This window comes from Protopterus annectens, chromosome 2.part0 (assembly GCF_019279795.1).
Source record: "Protopterus annectens isolate FY-2018-M chromosome 2.part0, PAN1.0, whole genome shotgun sequence".
NCBI classification, from domain to species: domain Eukaryota; kingdom Metazoa; phylum Chordata; order Ceratodontiformes; family Protopteridae; genus Protopterus; species Protopterus annectens.
The window spans coordinates 246,720,332-246,743,273 of NC_056728.1; the positions used below are offsets into that span (position 1 = coordinate 246,720,332).

The window sequence follows — 22,942 nt, forward strand, 5'->3', positions numbered from 1 at the left end:
TAGCAAAAAATGGAACTCTTTACTTCTAACCACCAGCACTATTTCTAACCTACTCACCTTTAAATGCTCCCTAAAATAATACTTGGACCTTCTCCTGTGCCAATCCTAGCTGAAATTACTCACTATACTTCACTCACCCCCTTTGACGTAGATCATACTCACAATCCTTTCCAGCCTCCTACTCCACCCCTTTATATTTTTAATGCCTAAAGAAGGTGCACAGATGTCAAAAATGCAACTGGAATTTGTAAAAGTCAGTCCTGCTCCTAACAGGGAAAATAATGTGTGTGAAATATGTAAAGATGAAAAAAAATGAAAAGGGAAAGAAAACAAGCAAAAGGAAGGAGATGATGGAAAAATATAAGATGAAGTTATATAAAATTGAGACTGAGGAAGTTAAAAAAGGTCTAAAGGAAAGGTACAACACGATAACAGAGAAACATGATTTAATATATCCATAGAAAGATCTTACGGATGAAGGTAAAACAAAATGAATACAAACTGATGAGAAAGATATGAAAACTTTTATGAAGCTAAAGATTTTCTGTAGAGATGTTTATTGTATAAATTGTCTATAAAAAGTAATACAAATTTTAAAACATAGAGGAAAGAAAATGTAAATAGTGTAATGAAGAAGAAAGTACAAATCATTTTTTTTGCATTGTAAGCAGAATGAAGTTTTTCAAAAAAAATTGAAAATGAGTAGAAGTTAAAAGATTTTCTAAATACAAAAATAGAAATAATGTTCTTCTTTCGGCTTTTCCCGGTTAGGGGTTGCCACAGCGGAACTTCGGTCCGCTAACGATTGGCAGTAGATTTTTTTACGGGTGCCGAGGTGCCAGCTTGACACCCAACCTTCAACGAAGGCACTCTCATTCTACGCATGTCTTTCGAACGCCACTCGACCGCGGGGAGGACATGCAGACTCCACACAGAAGGCACTCCAGCCGAGAATCGAATGTGAAATATGAAAAAGATGAATGTGAAGTTGATAAATGGGACATGATATTGATCGTAATAGTATGTGTGTTATGGAAAAGGAGATGCAATCAATTGTTGTACATTAAAAAGAGGAATGATGAAGATGTGTAGGTAGAAATATAAAGATGGCTGTGGAGAAAAGGATAGGGGTATAATGAAAGATGTTAACGTTTGTGAAACTGAAGATGTAAAATACTGAAGAATATTGTAAATGTTTGCAGAAATGTAATGAATGACTGGAAGGGGTGTGATATATTAAGATTATATATATATATATATATATTTATGTTATTTATTTATTTATTTATTTTACATTTGTTTACCGGGCTAGTCCAACTGGATACAAATCCTTTTTCAGCAGAGGCCCGGGGAGAAAAGCTCCACAGTGATCAACATACATTTAGAATACATAGTAAATTACAGTTTTGTAGGAGAACAAAAAACATGTGAGGCCAAAGTATACATACAATTGAATTGGCTAATTAGAAAAGAAAGCAAATAATAGAAAAGATAGTTAATTATTACAGAGTCAGTAGTATATAGGAAAGGGAATAGGTTAGTGGTCAGCAAGAAGGAAGGCAGTGATCAAAAGACTTAGTCTGGTTTAGTGCATGGACATAACCAATGAGAGCTAAGGAAAAGTTTAAGGTTAGTTTTGAATTGGTTGAGAGAGGTAGTTAGTCTTAGGTTATTAGGGAGGGAATTCCATTGTTTTCCTATGGAATTGACATAGAGAGCATCACCCCCTGAATTATTAGATTTAGTTGTTTGTACCATGAGACTATTAGAGGAACGAAGACTAGTTAGATTGGAATAAGGGGTTAAATGTTTGGCCAATGAGGGTTTTTTTTCTGGTTCATTAATAATTTTAAATGCTACATTAAGTTGGTTAAACTTAAGAAGATTTGGGAGTTCTAACCAGCCTAGTTTTCTTAGGTTAAGGCAATGGTGAGTACGGTATGGTTCACCAGTTACGAATCTGGCAATGTGGTTGTAAGCAACAGAGAGTTTGTTAAGCTCAGTTTTTTTGAGGAAGGAAAATACTGGAGAGGAATAAAGTAGGGTGGAGAGAAGGTGAGTACGTGCGATAGTTAGTTTAGTATGGGGCATAAGAAAGTTCTTAATTCTGTACAAGGAACCAAGTTTCTTGTTAACTGTTTTTATAGTTTGGCTGATGTGGGTATCAAATTTGAGTTTATGGTCGATTGTGACACCTAGTAATTTGGTGTTGGTGACAGGCTCAATGATGGTCCCATTAGTGGACTGAACATGGAAGGTCATATTGTTAGGGAGTGGAGGGTATAGCCCTAAAGAAGAGGCTAAAGTGGGGAGAATTAGTAGTAGGTTAGTTTTTTTCGGGTTTAGGATAAGTTTCCGTTTAGTAAACCATTTTTCCACTTCAGTAAAGCAGTGTTGGGTGGTTTTCTGGAGGTTATTGAGAGAGGGGTCAGAGCAAATCAACGTGGAGTCATCTGCATATTGAATGCAGGTGGCTTTAGGAATGACTGTGTGGAGGTCGTTTATGAATACAGAGAAAAGAAGGGGGCCAAGTATGGAACCTTGGGGAACTCCTATTTTATACATACATACACAGATAGATAGATAAATGCATAAAGTAATCCCTACTCTTTTTGTTACATGTCATGGGTATTTTATATTCACCTATGCTATCACCAACCCAGGCAGACTGGGCCTCAGTTTAATGTCTCAAACAAAGGATAGTACACAAAGGGGTGTTGCTCCTCCCTCTAATGTTGCACAGCAGTGTCAGTATTGAAAAAAGGAATCCAAGCACCTGGGGTGGGAAAAGAACCCACAGCCTTCTGATCTTCTATCACCAAAGGTGTTGTCTACCTGTTAAGCAACTACCACTGCTAATAATGCCAGCTTGCCTTCTGAGTATCAAGAAGGATACCTACACCAATCCTTTGAGCAGCCTTCTACTGCAATTTCTAAATTCTTTGCAGAAAAGTCAGAAAGCATACATACTTTTTACAGTTAACAAGAAGGACTGAGATATGAACTGCACTGCTGCAAAAAATGGTGGGAGCAGAAGATGAGCATTTAAAACAAAATATAGCAGTGTGTGCCAGGGGAAACATGTATATTCTCAAGAAACAGAATTACCAGAAAGCAGATGATGAATGTTGATTAGTGGTTAAACTTCTGCAAAGAACCCTTTGTGGAAGGTCCACAATACTGGTCTTCACAGTATAGATTAATGCCAGATGAGGCACAGGGTGCCTACAGCCACATCTCACAGCCCAATAATCTTAGCCAGAAACTTTTTTCCATAATGTCCAGGGACTTAATCCCATCTGTCTTACCTGCTGGAAAAGCCTGTTGAAACTATGTCAACAGTACATAAATGTAACATGAATAAGAACAAGTAGAAATCAAGATTAAGAAACAAGAGTGCAAACAAATCCCTTTATACCTCAGCAACAAAAGCCATAACTGTAATGTGACTGCTAACATGTTTAATTAATCTATGCACTTTTTCTACAAAAGTTCATTTCTTGTCAGTGTCTTCTATTTTTTTTTCAGCAGCTCTGCATCTGTAAAGAATCTGTAGGTTATCATTAGCTAACCTTGCTTCCAGATATCATCACTGGGGTACTAGATGGGAAAGAACTGAAGCAAGATGAACATTCTTCTGAAGGCACTATCCGGACAGCTTTGATAGCTTGACCTTGAATTTCACTTCCACTCATTTCCAAAGTGGTTCTCTCTGCATCTCTTGCAGTTTTAAAAGCCAAAACAGCATACCTAAAGGTAATTGAGCAAAACAATGAAAAAGAAATTGAGCAAGTCATACTTGGAAAACAATGACACATATAAGCAAAGACACAATTTCAGAGTTTAAGGCCCCAAAAATCATGGCATGTACTACAGATCTGGAATACGGAAATCTGAAAGCATGAACTAAATTCTGGAGACTACTATCATATAAACACCAGAGTAACAGGATTAGTAAGTGAAATCAGTCAAATGGTTTAAGCAGAGTATATTTTCAATGGAATACCATCTTAAAGATCTGCCTGAGGAGCAGCAAAACAACTCTACAGCCTTAAAAGACTGAAGTCCTGACAACGGCCCATACAACCAGAGTTCACATTAGCAGTTCAGGCACTGTAAAACCAGGAAGAGGTTAGGAGTGAGCAATTAGCATTCATTCACCTATCTCAGTGATGGCGAACCTTTTGGGCTCGGCGTGCCAAAAATTCGGAAAATGCCTATCTTGACTCTGCTGGAGTATCAACCCATCCCACACAAGAGAGAGAGACAATTCATTACATATTCATTTATTTATGTGCTGCCATGTATTAAAAAGTAAAAGGAAAAAAACTGTGACTTACAACAGAGAAAACAATATGTGCACTAATAATTGGGCTTTTAAATAATGTACCAAAAATTACCCTTCTTTTAGTAGTACTTTTGAACTGAACTGAAAAAAATATGGAAAACAATGCATTTGATTTGATTAACATCAATTAATGACTTTTTTGTTGCTGAATTTTAATAAATAAGTGCAGGGTCACATATTTGTTGTATTTTTGTTCATTCAGTTTCTTTGGTAACTTGGGTGTTGTTGAACACTGGTGTCACCCAAAACGGCATTGTGTCACCTTTGACACGTCATAGGTTCACCATCACTGACCTATCTGAGGGAGAGGGAATAATGGTCCAGTTGGTTGCTTCACCACATGCAAGTGGAGGCGTGTAGATAATTATGTTGCAGCCATTAACAAGGGAGGTTGGGCTTGGTTTATCAAGCTGGTGATGGCAGCCTTCATTAGTATGTGAGTGGGAACACTGTGTACTATCCCCTATGAGGACGTGGGCTCTCATGTCAGCCACCAGAGATAGGGTTCAGCCCTTACTAGAAACACCATTATTGTTTGCATTTCTGATGCAAGTGAAAATGCAAACACATCTCTGACTGTATGGATGACAGCCCCTTTTGGCTGGCTCTTGCCTAAGTATCAGGACCCCCTCACACAGCTATAGTGAGGAAAGAATGGGCTCAAGACCAATAGGAGAGGATGATGCTTAGTAGACATGGGGAAACAAATCAGCTAGGAAAGAAAAAACTACAGACAAATGCATGAGTCAGGATCTATAACAATATTTATTCATTTTTATGTTCTTACTTGAAAGTATGCTGGCCACAACACTATTTTCAGCTACAAATATGGCAAACAAGTAACAAAATATATTACCTAAAACACACAAAGGTATAAGCAACAACAAATTCATAAAATACAAATACAAATCAGAATAAACACTGATCATAAAATTCAGATGGAAATAAGCTATGGTTATTCTGAAAGGGAAGTTAACCATTATCCTACCAACACTGCTATTTTTCACACATGAATGAAGACACCTCCAAAAGCTCCACCAAACACTAACCTGCCTAACACAAAGACTGCAGCACTACACCACGAGAAACAATGTTGGATTGGTATCCTATATGGCATTCAATGACACTTGTAAACTGGAAAGCTGTGAAATCAAATTTAGCTTATTCAGTCAAGAACACAAATTCTGTTTCCGGAGACAACTGGATCTCTCCACCCCCTCAGCTACAGGAGACTTCCTAGAAGGGCGTGGGAATAAGCAAAGCTGAGACCTCCAAAAATAGCTCCTCTTTTTTTCTTTTTCACTCAGACCCATGGTGACTATCGGTCATCTCCCCAGATGCACTTATGTTTCATTTGTTCCACCCAGGGGTAAGGAGAGAATGAACCCTAGCCATTTCCAGAGCTCATGCCCGGCAGCATGATAAAGAATAAGGGTGAACTTTAGCAAGTGCATGCTTTCATGATGTGACTCTCAAAAGGTTCTGCTCTCCTTGAAGCAAGTGCTTCCACTTAGTCTCTGAATCCCATACACAATTTTCATATGGAGTATGCACTACAGACAAGTGCACTCCTACTCTCTTCCCTGAGGCATAAAATAATCCTAGAAAAGACAAACATAATGGGACAAAGGCCTAATACTACTTTTATAAATTTAGAAACTTGCTAGAGTAACAGGTTTTGCATTAACATACATTTTATAAACAATATAAAGTCAGAAACTCAAATGTTTGTCATTATTTACAGATTTCACTCCTCGATGACTTGTCAGCACACATTTTATGAGAAGAAGACCACACACGAGGCAAAAATCTGAACATTTGAGAGGTATGTCACCATTCCTCTTTGTCACCCCCCCCCCCAAGCTTCTTCAGCATTCAAGGAGCTGATTATAGCTGGCCTGTCTGAATTATGATTATCCCTCTTACTCAATGAACTGGCTCCCCAGAAAAATCTTAGATATAAAAATGATGAAGGTAGACAATTGGTGCAAGACCATCCAATTTATCTTCTACAACATAGGAGCCTCCTGTATTCTTAAATATCCAAGAAGATGAACAGCTATGTGGGTGGGGGATCAAAACTTTTTTCCCCTATAACTGTTGATGAAAACCACTGCAAGCTGAAAAACAGAAGATGAGAAGGCTTCACTTGGCCACCAGTCCAAACTAATCAAATCAAAGCAGCTTGCTTGATTCATCGGTGTGCTCCTTTCCTCTCCAGTGAATGATGTGCATAAGGAATTTAAAAAATTTATGTTTGCTGTTTATAAATTGTAACTGTCTGCTTTGTTTTTTGAAAATCATACAGACACTCCTGCAACATACAGAATGCTGAAAAAGTGGTATCTGCCAACAGTATGTGAAATCCAAGAGCCTCTATAAAACGCATAAAGTAAGCCTGAACTTAATGCCATACTTTCAAGATCAGAAAGTTTTCTCAGTCTGATATTTGTGCAATTATGTTTGTTAATATGTTGTCACTTAATGCACGAAATACCAGAAGATTTCTTTTCTCAAAAGACCATTGTACCACTGCCTGAAGATGGGTTTGTGAAATGACTATTTGTCAAGGCTTATCAGTCAAACTGTGGTTATCTAAACTGCTATACTGGAAAACTGTTTTATTCCTAACAGCCAGACAACTTGGAGTTATTAATAATACAGTGAAGGGGTGTTGGAGTCACACCCTGCATGGGGTGGATAAGGTCACTGAATTAAGCCTTATCTTGTAAGTCATGGGTCCTAGTGTGTAACCTGGCAGGAGTTGAAGGATGTAGTGAAAGCAGTGGCAGACTGTTGGCTTGATGCCCACTTTGGCTGCCTGGAGCATGACTTTCTGTAACTAGTAGATCTGCAACACTACCCAGCAGTGCCTAGTGGGCCTCTAGTAGCTGGAGATGCAAGGAAGGCAGTCAAGGAGGTGATTGTTCTCTGGCTGGGTGCAGAACTGGACAGTACTACTGTCTACTTACTACTACCTGTCATTCTACCCTATTCCTAATCATGGTCTTCTCCTTCCTTGTGTTGAATTTCCCTCTGTGGTATGTGACCCAGTCTCACCAACACCAATTGCTTTCCCTCTCTCTGCCTGTGTTTCACCTTCATATCCCACCTAATTTGTGTCAGCTGCTCCCCTATTGTTTATTTTCAGTTTTTTTTTGTTTGCCTGTTCCTTCTTCCCTCTTTTCTGCCCACGCTGTTTGCATACTGCCCTCCCACTTTGCTCTTCTTTTCACAAAGGAAAATGGGGATCTGTTTAATTTCTTTCCCATTTATAATAACAAATTTGCTGTTTTGTTTGTTTGTGTCTTTCGGAGTTTCCCAGTTAGGGGTCGCCACAGCGGAACTCCGGTCCGCTAATGATTGGCAGTAGATTTTTACGTGTTGGCTTGCCGGGCCTAACGCACAACTTTCAACGAAGGATCGCCCATTCACACATGTCGACACACAGAAGACGCTCTGAGAATCGAACGGGCAACGTCTAACTGTGAGGCGACAACGCTACCACAGCACCACCACTGCAGTAACAAATTTGCTGTTAACTTAGCTAAAAAACTTTTATTAGGCTCACAGCTGTTCCTGTACTGGAGCATCATTGCATGTGTGAATGTGCCTCATCATGAGCATGCTACTTGCATGTTACTGGGCTCCTTAATTTATATGACTACTGTGATACAATGCTGATCTTTACATAACCTGTTGAGATTTTGCCAGAACCTCCCCAAATTAGTTCATCTCTGTCTTGCAAAGTGCCTCCCTTTTTACATTGGTAATCAGCTTCAGGACACATTGCATCACTTCAGTCCTGCTGTTTTGCTATTACACAAACAATTAAAAAGATGGCTCTCTGAATCTCAGCTATGTCATTGCAAATAGTTGCAGTCATGTGAAAATCTTTGGCTCCACCTTTTTTATAGTCAGTCTGACTGCCCCCCCCCCCCCCCCCCCAATACAATTTATTTACTTGCATATACTTCTAAGGTCTTGTCCCAATGTATTGTGATACTACTGGAATCAGCTGCTTTTTTGTTTTAAATAGGAATTCTTAGCTGAGCCTTTTGGAAGAGAACTTGTGCAAGTTTTGCTTTTTATAACAGAGTTTGCTACAAGCTGAACATATTAGTTTATATACTGTTATGATACCCCAGTGCACCACATGATTTTTCATTTCATTACTTTTAGTCATTATTTGGAATCAAATTCTGTATTATCCCACTGTGAGATACTGCATCTTTAATTATTGTAGCTGCTGTATCTTCTGACTTTAAACAAAGATATACATATCCTTGCCTTGAAGTATAGTAATAGCAATTCAAAACTATGGGCATTTTGGAGACATAAAACATGATGTATTTAGAAGAAAGGCACATGCACAATTCTGTATGTTATAACAAGCTGCTTTCCCATACTGTTGATGACCATGAATCACCATATATAATGAAAAAATAACCTTTATTATGCCACAGAAATAAGCTGACATAAAGCAATGTAATTTCAGTGAGTTGAATCATGTCAGATTGTGAGTCACCATGATCATATCATAAGGGTCTACATAACACAAGCATGAGTTACAAATATGCTACTGCAAAAGGAAAGCAGTGCCTTTATGTGCATAATAGTAAAGTCTAGTGTACTGCATGTCAATTATAAAGCTCAGTACATTATTCGATACACTGTACTGGCTGTATCAAGTTATATATTGTCCTGAGTAGGATAGTAAACAGTTTCTTTAAGTGTCTGCATTACTCAACAAAGTAAAATGCTAGAATAATTTCATATGAATCCCATTATGTTTCTAAAGTCCTAATTTCCATCTTGTGTTCATTTAAAGTTGCCTGCTGGAAAAAAATCACTGGGTTGGAATTGCTTGTAATTATTATATTAAATCAGCCGCCATAAAGCCAATTTCTAAATATGAACATTTAGAAATTAAGGCATTCAGCAGAGGAAGGTTTTAAAACAGAATCAGTAGCAGAAGTCTGACCCAAGCCTCTAAGCTGTTTTTTTTTCACCTACTGGCTAGAGTACTAATTGCTATTAAATGCAGGCAATATATTAAAATTTCTATAGTAATGTGTAAAAAGGAATGACACTTATTAACATGAAAAATAACTTAATGCAACACAGTTTAGCAGAGTCTTAGAATAATCCGCTATACTGCAAAGAACACACATACTTGGGAGACTAAGCAAAGTCTTGTCTCCTCGATCACAAGAAACTTCATTCTTTTAAACTGTAAATGCTTCTTGGCAGAGTATTTTGTATTTATTAAACTGTATCCACTATCAAACTAAAACTGAACACCTCTGTATTATTCTGCTTACTAAGAATGTGCAGACCCCTTTAAGTTCCAATCTTCCACATTGGAACTTTCTGCAATGTGGTAACTTTCATGTTGACGGTAAAAGAAAACTAAAGACAGGCCCAGCCTGCTAGGATCCATCTTGAAACATGATGGATTCCAAAAAGAGAAAATATTATGTATACACTAAACGTTCTTTTCCCTTCTTACGCTTCGCCCTTCACAGTTGCCCATTTGACTCTATGAAGCATCTCTCAAATTACATATTTTTTATGACAGGACAATGACAACAGGTTTTCAAATGGATAAACACATTTTTTAACATGCTATTAGACATTCATCACATGCTGTCTTCTTCTGTCCTTGACATGCACAATGCTTCTACAGATGCTTAGTAAAAATAATTTTATTAGTAATAAACATGCCTGTACCTAAGTGGAATAAAGAGAGTTCAAATACCTTCCAATATCAAACCCTCTTTCAAACAAGTTATAAATCTGTCCAAAATTTCTCAATAAACTATCCTCATTGTCCTCATCTTCATTATGTGTTTCTTCAATTGTGATCAGTGGCAATGTTTCTAGTCTATTTTTAATATGCATATTTTGTAATTTGATACTTTTTCTTGATTCAAGTAGCTTCACAATTAACATTTTATACATGAATAAAATGATACCTAAAAGGATAATGACGACTGCAGTCAACATAAAACATTTCAAAATACTTCCACCCCAACCAGAAAACAGGTTAGTTAACCATGCCCACTGACAGCTGTCAACTTCTTTTGCATGACACAACTCCGCAACCTACTATATAATTTCTAGATGGCTGCAAATGGCATTTACGTCATCAGGGATAAATGAGTCGCAATCCATTTTGATGAGTGTGCACATACCACCCTTAGAAGCAAGGGTTAGTCAAGTGCCATTCGGGTCTGCAGCACCACACTGTGCATGGCAGTCATTTACATTGTAATCTGACTTACTGATTCAAAAGTAGCATTGCTTAATATTTCTAATAGTTTAGGCAATTTTCCTAACTCCTAAATTGACTTCACTGCCCCATAAGCAAGCAGAATTCCTGCTCATAAAAACACCATCACCCACATCCATGTGTGCTAATCATTTAAATGCAATCTTTTGTAAGGTGTGATGGTAAATCCAACAAGTATTTTTATAACTTTATTTTTAAGGTCCTTTGCTTCCCTCTTTTGTTGATCATTGTAAATTATCTCACTAGGTAATGTCTCTCTGTATCAAAAAGCTAGTATAACATGGCATATATAACAGAATCCCAGCCAGTGTATTGGTAAGCAGGGGTAAGCTTGATCTCAACACATACAATAAAACTCATGTAATGCTGCTAGGGTCTATAATATCGTGTCGAAACGGCATAACAGCGAATGCCGTTTTGACGACAAATAAACAGCGAACTGGAAATACAGCGAAAGCTCAGGTCAACGAATTATTTCCTAGGGGGAAAAAATGCTTGGTCATTGCCGTGACATTGCCCTTTACCCCACTGTAATGCGATCTTGGAGTTGGTATATTTAATTAGGGGGGAGTGGTGGGCGAAGCCCCCCACTTTGAAATGTTTTAAAAGGTGTGTTGTGTCTTGTTGGTCTACCGATTTATTTCCCTAGGAAAAAAATTGGTGACCTGGGCTTTTGCTGTTTTTGCAGTTCACTCTTTGTCATCGAAACAGCATTCGCTGTTATGCCGTTTCGACAAGATAATATAGACCTATGCTGCTATACCCAACCCTCCAACCCCATCATATATTTTTGAATTGAAATTGCAATGGCTCCATCTGTCATAAAGTGTCCCAGTTTTAACGTAACAGGTATTGCCTCCTTCAATCACTGAAAATTGAAGAAGAGCCAGTCTAAAGGGGGTACTACTGTGTAAAAAATTATTTTTAGGTTTTCGATTTCTGGTAAAAATGATTATACAAAATGCTGCTCCAATTTCTGCCTCAGTTGCTAGTTATGTACTCACCATAACATTCCATTTCAGTAGTTGTACTTCATTTGTCTTCAACCTGTGGGTTTCAGAGCCACATCGGATCAGACACGGCTGCATTTTCCAGCTATGGATCCGAGTTCCAGACTCCTCTCCTTACCCACAATGCCCCCTGTCTCCCTTCAGACTGAGTTTGCACCTAAAAGGTATTGTACACCCAACCCAATATCACCTTATCTTAACAAGGATCTCCATGACACTCCTGACCTGGACAGAGTCAAGGGTCAAACACTTTATACAAAGTTAAACACAGCCTGCATCCATGATAAGGTCAGGGGGAAGGAGGGGGGGGGGGTTGAAGACAAATGAAGTACAACTACTCAGATGGAACGTTATGGTGAGTACATAACTTCTTTATCTGAAGTAGTTTACGTCATTTGATCTTCAACCTGTAGGACAGAGTCCCCAGCTACCATAAACGCCTGGGTGGCCCTCATGGAAGAATATTCCGGAGCACTGCAGAGCCAAAAGATGCTCTATTCCAAGAGACAATATCTAACTTGTAATGAGAAATGAAGGTATGAGATGAGGACCAAGTAGCTGCCGAGTAGATATCATCCAGAAACACCCTAGGCCAGAAGGCAGCTGACGTAGCCATAGACTGGGTGGAGTGTGCCTTCACTTGTCCTGGCAAGGACCTACCTTTTCCTTTATAGGCTCGAGCAATGCACAAGGAAATCCATCAGGCAATTTTTACCTTGGAAACTGGCTTGCCTGAAAAAAGTTTAGCATAAAACATGAATCGCTGATCAGATTTGCAAAAGGGCTTTGTCCTATGTAAGTAAAATCTCAGTTGTCTATGGACATCAAGCAGATGCAACATGTATTCCTTTTTTACTGGCATGAAGGACCAACCATAAAACGAAAATGTTGAGCAGCTCTATTTTATTCAGCACAAGCGCTTTCACAATAGCTTCATCAGGTGCATACAAAATGAACTCTAAAAGACACACCTTATATAACCATTAAAAATCACGACACCAATTAAAAGTTAAAAGCAATGCTTCTTAAAGTAAAAACAGCACAGAATAAAAATGATAAACTTCTTGCATCATTGTTTTACCTATTTAACAGTCTCTTTTGCAACATAGGTTTCAATGGTATATATTCATTAAGTCCATGCCCAAAATTGGTTCTAAGTCTAACTATCCACTGTGCCTCTATTTCTTCTGTTCTAGCCCTGATATTACCACGCCTAATATTTATATAATTTCTACCCAACACTCTAAAATTAAATATATGCTGTGAGTCTGTACTATTAACATGCTTAGCTAAGGCATTTATAACATTCACTTTCTTAATATTATAAAGATGTTCCCTTATCCTTTCTCTAAGACTACGATCAGTTTTACCTACATAAAACTTATTGCATACACAGCAGGTAGCTAAATAAATCACATGGCAGGTGTCACATGAGGCTTGGACCCTGATACCAAAAGACTCACCAGTATCTGGATGTTTAAAAGAACTATCAGTCGAAATATACTTACAATATTTACAATGCCCACATGGTTGTGTGCCAGCTGTTGATTGTAACACATTATCTTGTTTGTTATTACATAGCCTGTTTTTCAAAGATCTCTTATTTCTAAATGAAAATTGTGTTTTGTTACCTACTATATCCCTGACATGTTCATCTGTTACTAAGATACCCAATGTTTATTAATGACTTCAGTATATAAAGAAACATCTCTACTATAACTAAAGCACATTCTAAGCTTATTGTTACCACTATTTCTTGTTCTATGTGCTGGATTCGAAAAGTAGGGTTTAGCTGTAGTATCCCTTAGTTGCCGAACTGAAATGGAATTTTTATTTATTAAACCTACCTCATAACCTCTTTCTGCTAATTCAGATTCAGTTGTTAACATTTGTCTTTCAAAATCCTCTGTCTTAGCATTCAACCTAGAAGCTCTAAAGAATTGATTTCTAGCAACAATTGCAAAGGTAAATTCAGGATGCATACTGTCCCTATTAAGCAGGTTATTAACATGAGATTCCTTTCTAAATAACCTGGTAGAAATATTACCTTGCTTATCCTTTTCAACAAATACGTCCAGAAAATTTATACCAACCTCTGACATATTTAGAGTAAATTTCAAAAAATCGCTAGATCTATTAATATATATAATAAATTCATCTAGCTTCGATCTTGACCCCTTCCATAACAGGAAGAGGTCATCTACAAACCTCCTATAAAATAAAATAGAAGAGCTATATGGTCCTTTCAATAAATGTTCAGTCTCCCATACTAACATAACAGCGTTGGCATAACTGTTAGAACAGGAACTACCCATCACTACCCCATGTTTTTGTCTAAAAATCTTGTTATCAAAAGTGAAAATATTATTATTAAGAACCAAATTTAATAATGTCAAAATCAAACTAATATTAGCTTCAGTAAATTTACCATCATCATTCAATAACTTGATTACATACTCTAAACCTACATCATTGGGAATTACGGTAAACAAAGATATAACATCTAGTGTGACAAAAATAAATTCTTCACAGTAATTATTAACATTTAAATCACAGTACAAATCACATAAAAAATGTTCAGTATCTTTTAAAATAATTGGGGACTTACTTAATTTCCTAAGATGTTTTTCTAAATAAATAGAGATGGATTCTGTACACCAATTATGACCCGCAACTATGGGTCTTAAAGGAGGTTTAGTGGGGTGTTTATGAATTTTTGGGAGTCCCTGTATAGTGGGAACAGAGGGAAAAGGTGTATTAAAATATCTAGCTAAATCATTGTTAATAAGACAGGCTTTCTCTAAGAACTCAATAGTTCTTGTAATATTATGTATTACATCATCTACTTGAGAGCAAGTGATAGATTCATAAAACTTTGTATCACTCAGCATATCCAACATTATCTTGTTATAATCACTCTTATTCATTACAACTACTTGACCATCTTTATCAGCTGGTTTAATTATCAACTGATTATTGTTCTCAAGAGCTCGCAATGCTTTAAATTCTTCTTTACTTAAATTATACCATTTGTTACCCATATGTAGGTAAAACTGATCGTAGTCTTAGAGAAAGGATAAGGGAACATCTTTATAATATTAAGAAAGTGAATGTTATAAATGCCTTAGCTAAGCATGTTAATAGTACAGACTCACAGCATATATTTAATTTCAGAGTGTTGGGTAGAAATTATATAAATATTAGGCGTGGTAATATCAGGGCTTGAACAGAAGAAATAGAGGCACAGTGGATAGTTAGACTTAGAGCCAATTTTAGGCATGGACTTAATGAATATATACCATTGAAACCTATGTTGCAAAAGAGACTGTTAAATAGGTAAAACAATGATGCAAGAAGTTTATCATTTTTATTCTGTGCTGTTTTTACTTTAAGAAGCATTGCTTTTAACTTTTAATTGGTGTCATGTGATTTTTAATGGTTATATAAGGTGTGTCTTTTAGAGTTCATTTTGTATGCACCTGATGAAGCTATTGTGAAAGCGCTTGTGCTGAATAAAATAGAGCTGCTCAACATTTTCGTTTTATGGCTGGTCCTTCATGCCAGTAGGAGAACTTTATGCTGTTTGGATTATTTGGAGCCAGACCTTTGCTATTGTTTTTTATATACTCTTCTTTTTCTTCGTGATAAGCAAAGGTGCACAATGTTTTTCAGGTATCAGTCTTTTTCATCATGTATTCCTCTTTGTTCTGGAAGTTGGGGAAGAAAACTGGTAAATTTATCGTCTGGTTAATATTGGCTTCCGAGGGCACCTTAGGAAGAAAGGATGGATTAGTATGCAACGACACTCTATCCTTGTGAAAGATCATGTAAGGCACCTTAATAGAAAGAGCTTGAAGCTCCGACACTCTTCTGGCTGAGGTAATGGCCACCAAGAATGCAGTTTTTCATGTCAAAAACTGATGATCAACCCGATGCTGCTGGTTCGAAGGGTGCAGAAACCAATGCCTGTAACACTAAGGTAAGATCACACGGAGGCATAGGGTCCTTAACCGGAGGTCTAAGTAGAAAGGTCCCTTTAAGGAAGGTCTTACAAAGTTTGGAAGAAGCCAGGGAAGACACATTCACCACCACATGGAAATTAGAGATAGCTGTCAGCTGCACCTTAAGAGTGGAAGAACTAGCACCTGATGGAAGATGCTGTCCAAAAACTCTAAGACCGTTGAAAGAGAAGCCATGAAAGGGTCCAAAGCTCACTGAGTAGCCCATATGAAAAAATGTCTCCATTTGCTATGATACACCTTTCTGGTGGAGGATTTGTGAGCCGCCACCAAAACGGACTTTACAGGGGATGACAATCCAGGAGTCCTGATAATCATGGGAACCAGAGCAGCCAAGCCGTGAGCTTCAGACTGCCCAGATATGGGTGAGGGATCCCTGAAAGATGATCCAGAACTGGATTCAATGTCCATGGAGGAACAACTAGGTGAGGCCATAGTGAGGGGAACCAAACCTGGCAAGGCCAGAATGGGGCTATGAGGATGACCGTGCTCCCCAGCCTTCGAGCTTTCTGAAGAAACTTGGACATAAGCGGAAGTGGAGATTAAGCATATAGGAGAGCAGGAGGTGAAGCATTAACCAGTGCGGCTCTGGGGGCTGCCCCCTCCGGTGGGGTTCACAGCAAAAAACTCTGTGCATTTCACACTGGGTGGAGATGAGAAGAGATCGCAGCAAGGTTGACCCCACTTTTGAAAGATCTGTTCCGCTACTGAAGGATTCAGAGACCACTCGTAAGGCATCAGAATTGGTCTGATGAGCCCGTCCGCTAGAATGTTGGACCATCCCAGAATGTGTGTTGCTACTAGAAAGCAGATGGTGGATATCGCCCATTCCCACACTCTCATGGCTTCTCAACAGAGGGGATAAGATCTGGTTCCACCTTATTTGTTGATGTACCAAACTACTGACATATTGTCTGTCTAAATGGCAATTGTCCATAGAGGAAGATAGGCATGAAGTGCCTGCAATGCCAGAAGAACCGCCGTCATCTCTAGAAGACTGATATGCAAATCAGTCCCGGAAGGGGACCATGTGCCTTGGACTGTCCTTCTCCAGCAGTGCCCCCCCCACCCTAGCTGGGATGCGTCTGTGGTCACCATGATTTTGGAAAAAACAATATGAAAGGAACATCCATTTAGGATATCTGGAGATTGAATCCACCACTGAAGGGAGTCCCTGCATGCCCTTGAGATTCTCAATGGAAAGGTGAGAGGAAGGTCTAACAGGGACCACTGGACCGCAGGTGTCCATTGAATAGCTCTCATGGCGAGCCAAAGGCAGGAGGTTGATTGTGGCTGCAATGGAACCTAACACCCTGAGCACTGCTGCGGCTGTGGGGGCTGGAGCATGAAGAATTTGTAAGACATGCACTCAAACTGCGTATTCTGCCTGGGGTGAGAAAAACCTTCATTTGAAGAGTGTCTAAACATGCCCCAATAAAGTCCAGAATCTGGACCGGCTCTAGAGAAGATCTGTTCAGATTGATGGTAATACCTAGATTGTTTGCCAACTGTATGAAGTAATCCCTGGCCTGACACAGTAGATGCTCTTTGGGGGCAGCAAAGAGGCAATCGTCCAGGTACGGAAAGACCTGAATACCCTGAAGCTTCAGGTGACCCTCTACAACTGCCATCACTTTGGTAAACGCCCTGGGGGCTGTGTTGAGACCAAAGGGGAGGGCTCTGAACTGGTAGTGATTGGCTCCCAGACGGAAGTGAAGAAGTCTCCAGGAGCGTCGGTCCATTTTGATGTGGTAGTATGCATCCTGGAGATCGAGAGAGCACATCCAGGCTGTGGCCTGCGGAAAAGTCAGGATAGACTGAAGCATGACCATCCGGAATTTTGTCTTGGTTACTTACAGGTTCAATGTGGACAGATCCAAGATGGGTTTGAGGTCCCCCGTTTTCTTTGCCACTAAAAAGAACCTGAAGTAAGCACTGGATCCGGACTGGCCTGGGGGGACCAGTTGGATGTCTCTCTTGTTCAGCAGCTTTCCTATTTCTAGCGCTGCCTCCTCCCACTGTGTGGGTGGAACATCTGGGAGGAGTTTGTTCGGATAGGGATGTTCCTTGAATAGAACAAAAACACCCAGTGATCTTTTGTAATGGACTCCCATGCCTTCGGGTGTAGCGACAGGTGAACCCCCCCCCCCCGACTGCCTCACGAGACAAGCAGTCGGGCAACCCCTCAGGGCTGCTGTCCGGGTTCCTCCGAAAAGGCTTCTTGGGACCCGAAATTCCTAGGACCCCGTCTGCCTCTCAGGTGGCGTCTGTTCTGACCCCCTCTGCCTTTGGGGTCGGAGAATCCTGAGCATCCTGGGAAAATACCTGAGACTTCCGAAACCGCATCTTCTTTGTTCCTCACTGATTCTTGGAAAAGGATCTTTGAGGAGAGGAGAAGCAGATCCCAATAGCAGATAGTGTCTTCCCATCCTTCTCGCTCTGGACCAAAGTCTACTTCACCAACTTCCTGAAGAGGGAAGAACCATCATAAGGGGCGATGGTGAAAGACGCTTTGTAGGGCTCCAAAAATTGACACAACCAGAGCCAGGTGTGATGCCTGATAGCAACGCTTGGTCCAGCTGCCCTTGCGGCTCTCTTCGTAGAATGAGACAGCAGTCACATGGACGTGCTGACAACCGCTTTATCAGTGGCCATTCGAGCGGAGAAGGTCTTCTTGTCCTCCGCCGACATGGACTCAGGGTAGACTCTGAGATCTCCTTCACTAGATCTCTCTGGAGTCTAATGACATGTGCCATATAGTTCAGCGCCCTCACCGAGAAGGTCGCTGAAGCATATACTCACTTCCCAAAATGGTCCATCGCTCTTGATTCTTGATCAGGGGGATGGGACTGTGGAGCTCTCCTGAGCGAGCTCCTTCTTGGTGGCAGCTGCCACCATCATCACATCTACCGGGGATCCCTTGTTCCAATGCGTCCTGTCTGACGGGGGGGGTAAACACTTTGCCTGGGCGCTTAGGGATGGGATCTACGGTGTCCGGCTCCTTCCATGCCCTAGACGTTATCAAATCCATGAGTGGAGCAGCAGGAGGGGACACCCAAGAGGTAGATGGGCCCGAGCCGAATGCCTCCAGGAACACGGACTTGTCTGAGGTCAGTTTGGGGACTGACCACACCCCCTGACAAAGGAGCTCCATGATGTCTCCAAAGGAGACATCCTCGGGGGGGGGGCCTTGGGGAACCTTCCCCTTTATCCAAGTCTGTGTCTTCTCTGAGGGACTCTGGTGGAGAGTCCAAGTGCCTCCTCTTACATTTACGTTTGCGGGGTACCTCCTCGGTGGGACTCTCTGAGGAGGACTCACAAACCTCTTGATGTTCCACCGGAACTTCCTGAGGCATAGTGATCATGGGCTGTCCCTGAGAAGGCAAGACGGTCAGAACCACACTCAGAACCGGGGGGGGGGGGTCTGAGGATGAAATGGTCAGAGGCCTCTCCACCACGTTGAATGCACAGGGGAAGCAAACCTCTTGGGACATACTGGTGGGGCCCGTCCCCTTCTCACCCAATAGGGGAGTCGGAGGCGAACCTCCAGGAGCTGAGATGCCGAGAGGGATGCTCCACTCCAAAGTGCTCGGAGTAAACAGCACCCCCTTGGATCCGACCTGAGGCTACGGATCCGACAATCTCAAGACAATGGCCGGCGTCAAGGTACATGGTACCACTGGTGCTGACCCCTTAACCCTGAGTGTCCTCGGATCCAAGAATTCCGAAACCACTGGTCGGATTGGAGGAGTTGTTATTGGTCAGAACAAAGGTTGCAAGGAGCCCCCCTGCAGGAGGGAGAGGACGCCGGCAAGACCCCCATCTGTATCTGGGTGCAGATGAATCTCTGCATCATCCTGTCCATCTCCGCTTTGCTTAAACTTCGGGTGGAGCGGGAGGACGCCACTGAAACTGGACGGGAGAGCCGGTGCAGAAAAGTCCTTACTGGGGACCAGCTACGAGTTTCCTCAGGCTCAGGGGAGAACCTGGGGGAGTGTAGGTGAAGAGATCCAGGCCTAGCCACTGGCCTGACTTTCGGTGGCGGAGCCACCTCTGACGAGCGGTCAAGGGACTGCTTCTGGGAACAGTCCTTCTTGGTCTTGTCCCCTTCCCTGGACCTCTTGGCAGGAGTTTGAGTCCCAGAGGCTGGGGAAGTGGAAGTAGAAGCAGCAGCCACTGCTATCCCTGCTGGAGAGGAAGGGATGGAAGCCCCTGAAGAGGGGAGCAATCCCTTCAGTATCAGTTTGTCCCGCCTGTCCTTAAGTACCCTGGGGTTGAAAGCAGCGCAAATAGGACAGGGGGACTTGAGGTTATCTCCACCGATGCAAACCACGCACAGAGTGTGGCCATCCGCCAGGAATAGCATTTCCTAAATCCTGCCTTAGGGGCTTCTGCCATACTCGCACGGGCTCAAAAGGCACACCCACCCACACACATCCGCTCTCAGATAGAAGAAGGAAGAGAAGTTTTTTTTTTTTTTTTTAAATATCCGACACAGACGCGAGTGAAAGTAAAAGATGTAAGAAAGAAATAGAAAAAGTCAGAGAGAGAAAAAACAGAGATTAGTTCACTTACGTGACCCACTAGCTGAAGCTCAGAAATTATGCTTGTAACCACAATGGAAGCAAACGAAATCTGAAGGGAGACAGGGGGCATTATGGGTAAGGGGAGGAGTCTGGAGTTTGGATCTATAGCTGGAAAATGCGGCCGTGTCGGATCCGATGTGGATCCAAAACCCGCAAGTTGAAGATTAAATGAAGTAAACTTCAGATCAAAGGAATGCCCCCATCGTATGCAGTCGGTTTATGTGCACACACCCAACAGTTACTGGCATTCTTAGTTTTGCATAGGTATACAATGCAACAGAGAAAGTGTTAGACTTAAGATGCCAGTCTGATGTTGCCTGCTCAGTCTTAAACAAATGTCTATCACTGATTTTAATTAAGTGCTTATCACTGATTAAAAAAAAAACAAAAAACTGTTCAGTACTTACAGTTATGGTGGCTTCTGGTGAAACAAGAAAAGGCAGCAAATTGATGAAGATCACCAAGACAGTAAAATCCATATGAGTATCAAGAAGACTAGAGCTGGAGAGCGTTCACGAAGATTTGTAAGCATGTATGATAAGCTTTCTTTCTGTAGTCTATTTGGCATTGATTCCCAAACAAACTCCATCCTGAACTCCATATTGGTTACTGCTTCACAAGCGACGCTTGGTCAGCTGAATCCTTGCCTGAATCTTGGGCTGATTTCCAAACATTTTCCAATGTAAATTATGTTAATAGACCATTAATCCTTACTTCTGAATGTGTTGCTGATGCTAAGGAATCACTAAGCCTTATTTTTGACCAGGATGATATTGCTGAATCACTAGGCCTCACTTCCGGATATAGTGGTTTTCCTGTTTTTTCTTCTGGTATGAGATGTGATGGGCTCATCATCAATGAAAGGAATGACATTGATGGCGTCTCATCAATATCCTTTATTAGGGAGATCTATCTTGATCAATATCCTTTATTAGGGAGATCTATCTTGATGTGTGAGACATGAATACTAGTGGATCATTCTTTGCATCTGATTGCAGTAGTGGCTGCACATAAAACCAGGAAGGATGCTTTCCATTATGGTAAGAGGGAGTGTTTACTGGAGAAGGTCCAGATGGAAACCATGTCCCCTAGCAATATTTCATGCTGGGAGGTTGGATCAGGCTGCCGGTGAGCTTCTATAATCCAGAGATGTAGGTGCTGCAGAAAAGAGCAGAGACACTTGCAATAAAGAAAAACAGATTCATCGTTTTGTAACTCCAAAATTTTGGGCAAAGGTGTGGCAAGCATTCTCATAGTTCTTCCCATGAGAATTTCATGTGGGGAGTACTTCCTAGTACTACTAAAGGCACTATGTTTACAAAATAATACTAGAGGCAATGCCTGTGGCCATTTGAAACCAAATTTTTCACACAATTTAGTCTATAGTTTTTAAAGTCTGATTCACTCTTTCGACGATTCTTGAAGCTTGGGGCCAGTGTGAGCAATGATATTCATGTTTACTTTTAAAACTTTACATACTTCTTGTACAACCTGAAATGCAAAATGTATCTCTCTAGCTGACTGAATACAACAGGAAACACCAAATCTGAGTATTAATTCCAGAAGAAACTTCTTGACGACAGTAGTCGCATCATTTTTAGCACAAGGGTAAACTTCGATCCATCCAGAAAATACATTGACAATCACCAACACATATTTAAATTTTTTTTTACTGCAGAAGTTTAGTGAAGTTCCACTGTACTCATCAAAAAGGACCTCACAGTTTTTTTGAAAACAGTGCAGGAACAGGAACACTTTTTGGCACATTGTACTCTAGACATGTAATGCAACTGTTCACAAAATGCAGGATCACTCTGGAAATATAAGGGAAATGCCAGTCATTTGAAATCTATCTCATTAAAGCATTTTTACTCAAATGAGAGGTCAAATGATAAGCCCGAGCCCACTTAGAAAGGAGTCTGGGGCTATCCATTCGGTAGGTGCCACAATGAATCTGGAGAAAGGCTGCAGCCATCAAAAATCAAATTTATCCTTTTGGAAACATCAGCTTGATTTTGAAAAGAAAGCTGTAACAAAGCAAGTACGTTAGTTTCCTGCAATTGCTGCAAAATATACCCTGAACAGGATAAGACAATGCAGCTCATCTTGTCCCCATATTTGCAAAACTATTGCCTAATGAAATATACGACTCATCAGTCTTACGTGTGGCACACAAATGCAGCTACTTCCTTGGGCAACAAAAGTGCGAATAACAATTCATGAACAAAAACAGAGTTCTTGATAAAAGTCCCTGCTTATGTCAGGTATGTTCTTTCTCTCCAAAGTGTCCCTAAATCATGAAATACCCTATAAGTAAAACATGAGTCTATGAAAATTGTTACTGTTTAATCTGTTGCTGATTTACATGCTTCAGTAATGGCTACAAGTTCTGCAACTTGAGCAGTTGCATTTCTGTTTAATTGTCCTGTTAACAGTAATTTGTTTGCTGCTACTAATGTGCCATCTTCCCTTCAAACACAGGATCCACTGACAAACTGAAGTAATCTGGAATTTGGTAATGGGGCATCTTTTAAATCTAATCGAGAAGGAAGCAGATTGTTAACTACAAAAACAAAATCATGATTCTCCTTCGTCTGCTGTAAGAATTTAAGAAGCATGGTTAAGGAAGAGTATCTAATCACCTGCAAAGAAGACTTATTAAGTAAAGGTAATTCATATTTAGA

General features: G+C 40.5%; 1 protein-coding gene across 1 annotated transcript in view; it reads right to left on the reverse strand.

Moving 5' to 3' along the window:
* Positions 1-22,942, reverse strand: part of LOC122792729 (RNA-binding protein 44-like) — a 1,860,938-nt gene that overhangs the window by 510,445 nt on the left and 1,327,551 nt on the right. The window contains exon 8 of the mRNA XM_044060311.1: positions 3,573-3,750. Coding sequence (XP_043916246.1) covers positions 3,573-3,750 — 178 coding nt within the window. The remainder of the gene's footprint in view (positions 1-3,572; positions 3,751-22,942) is intronic.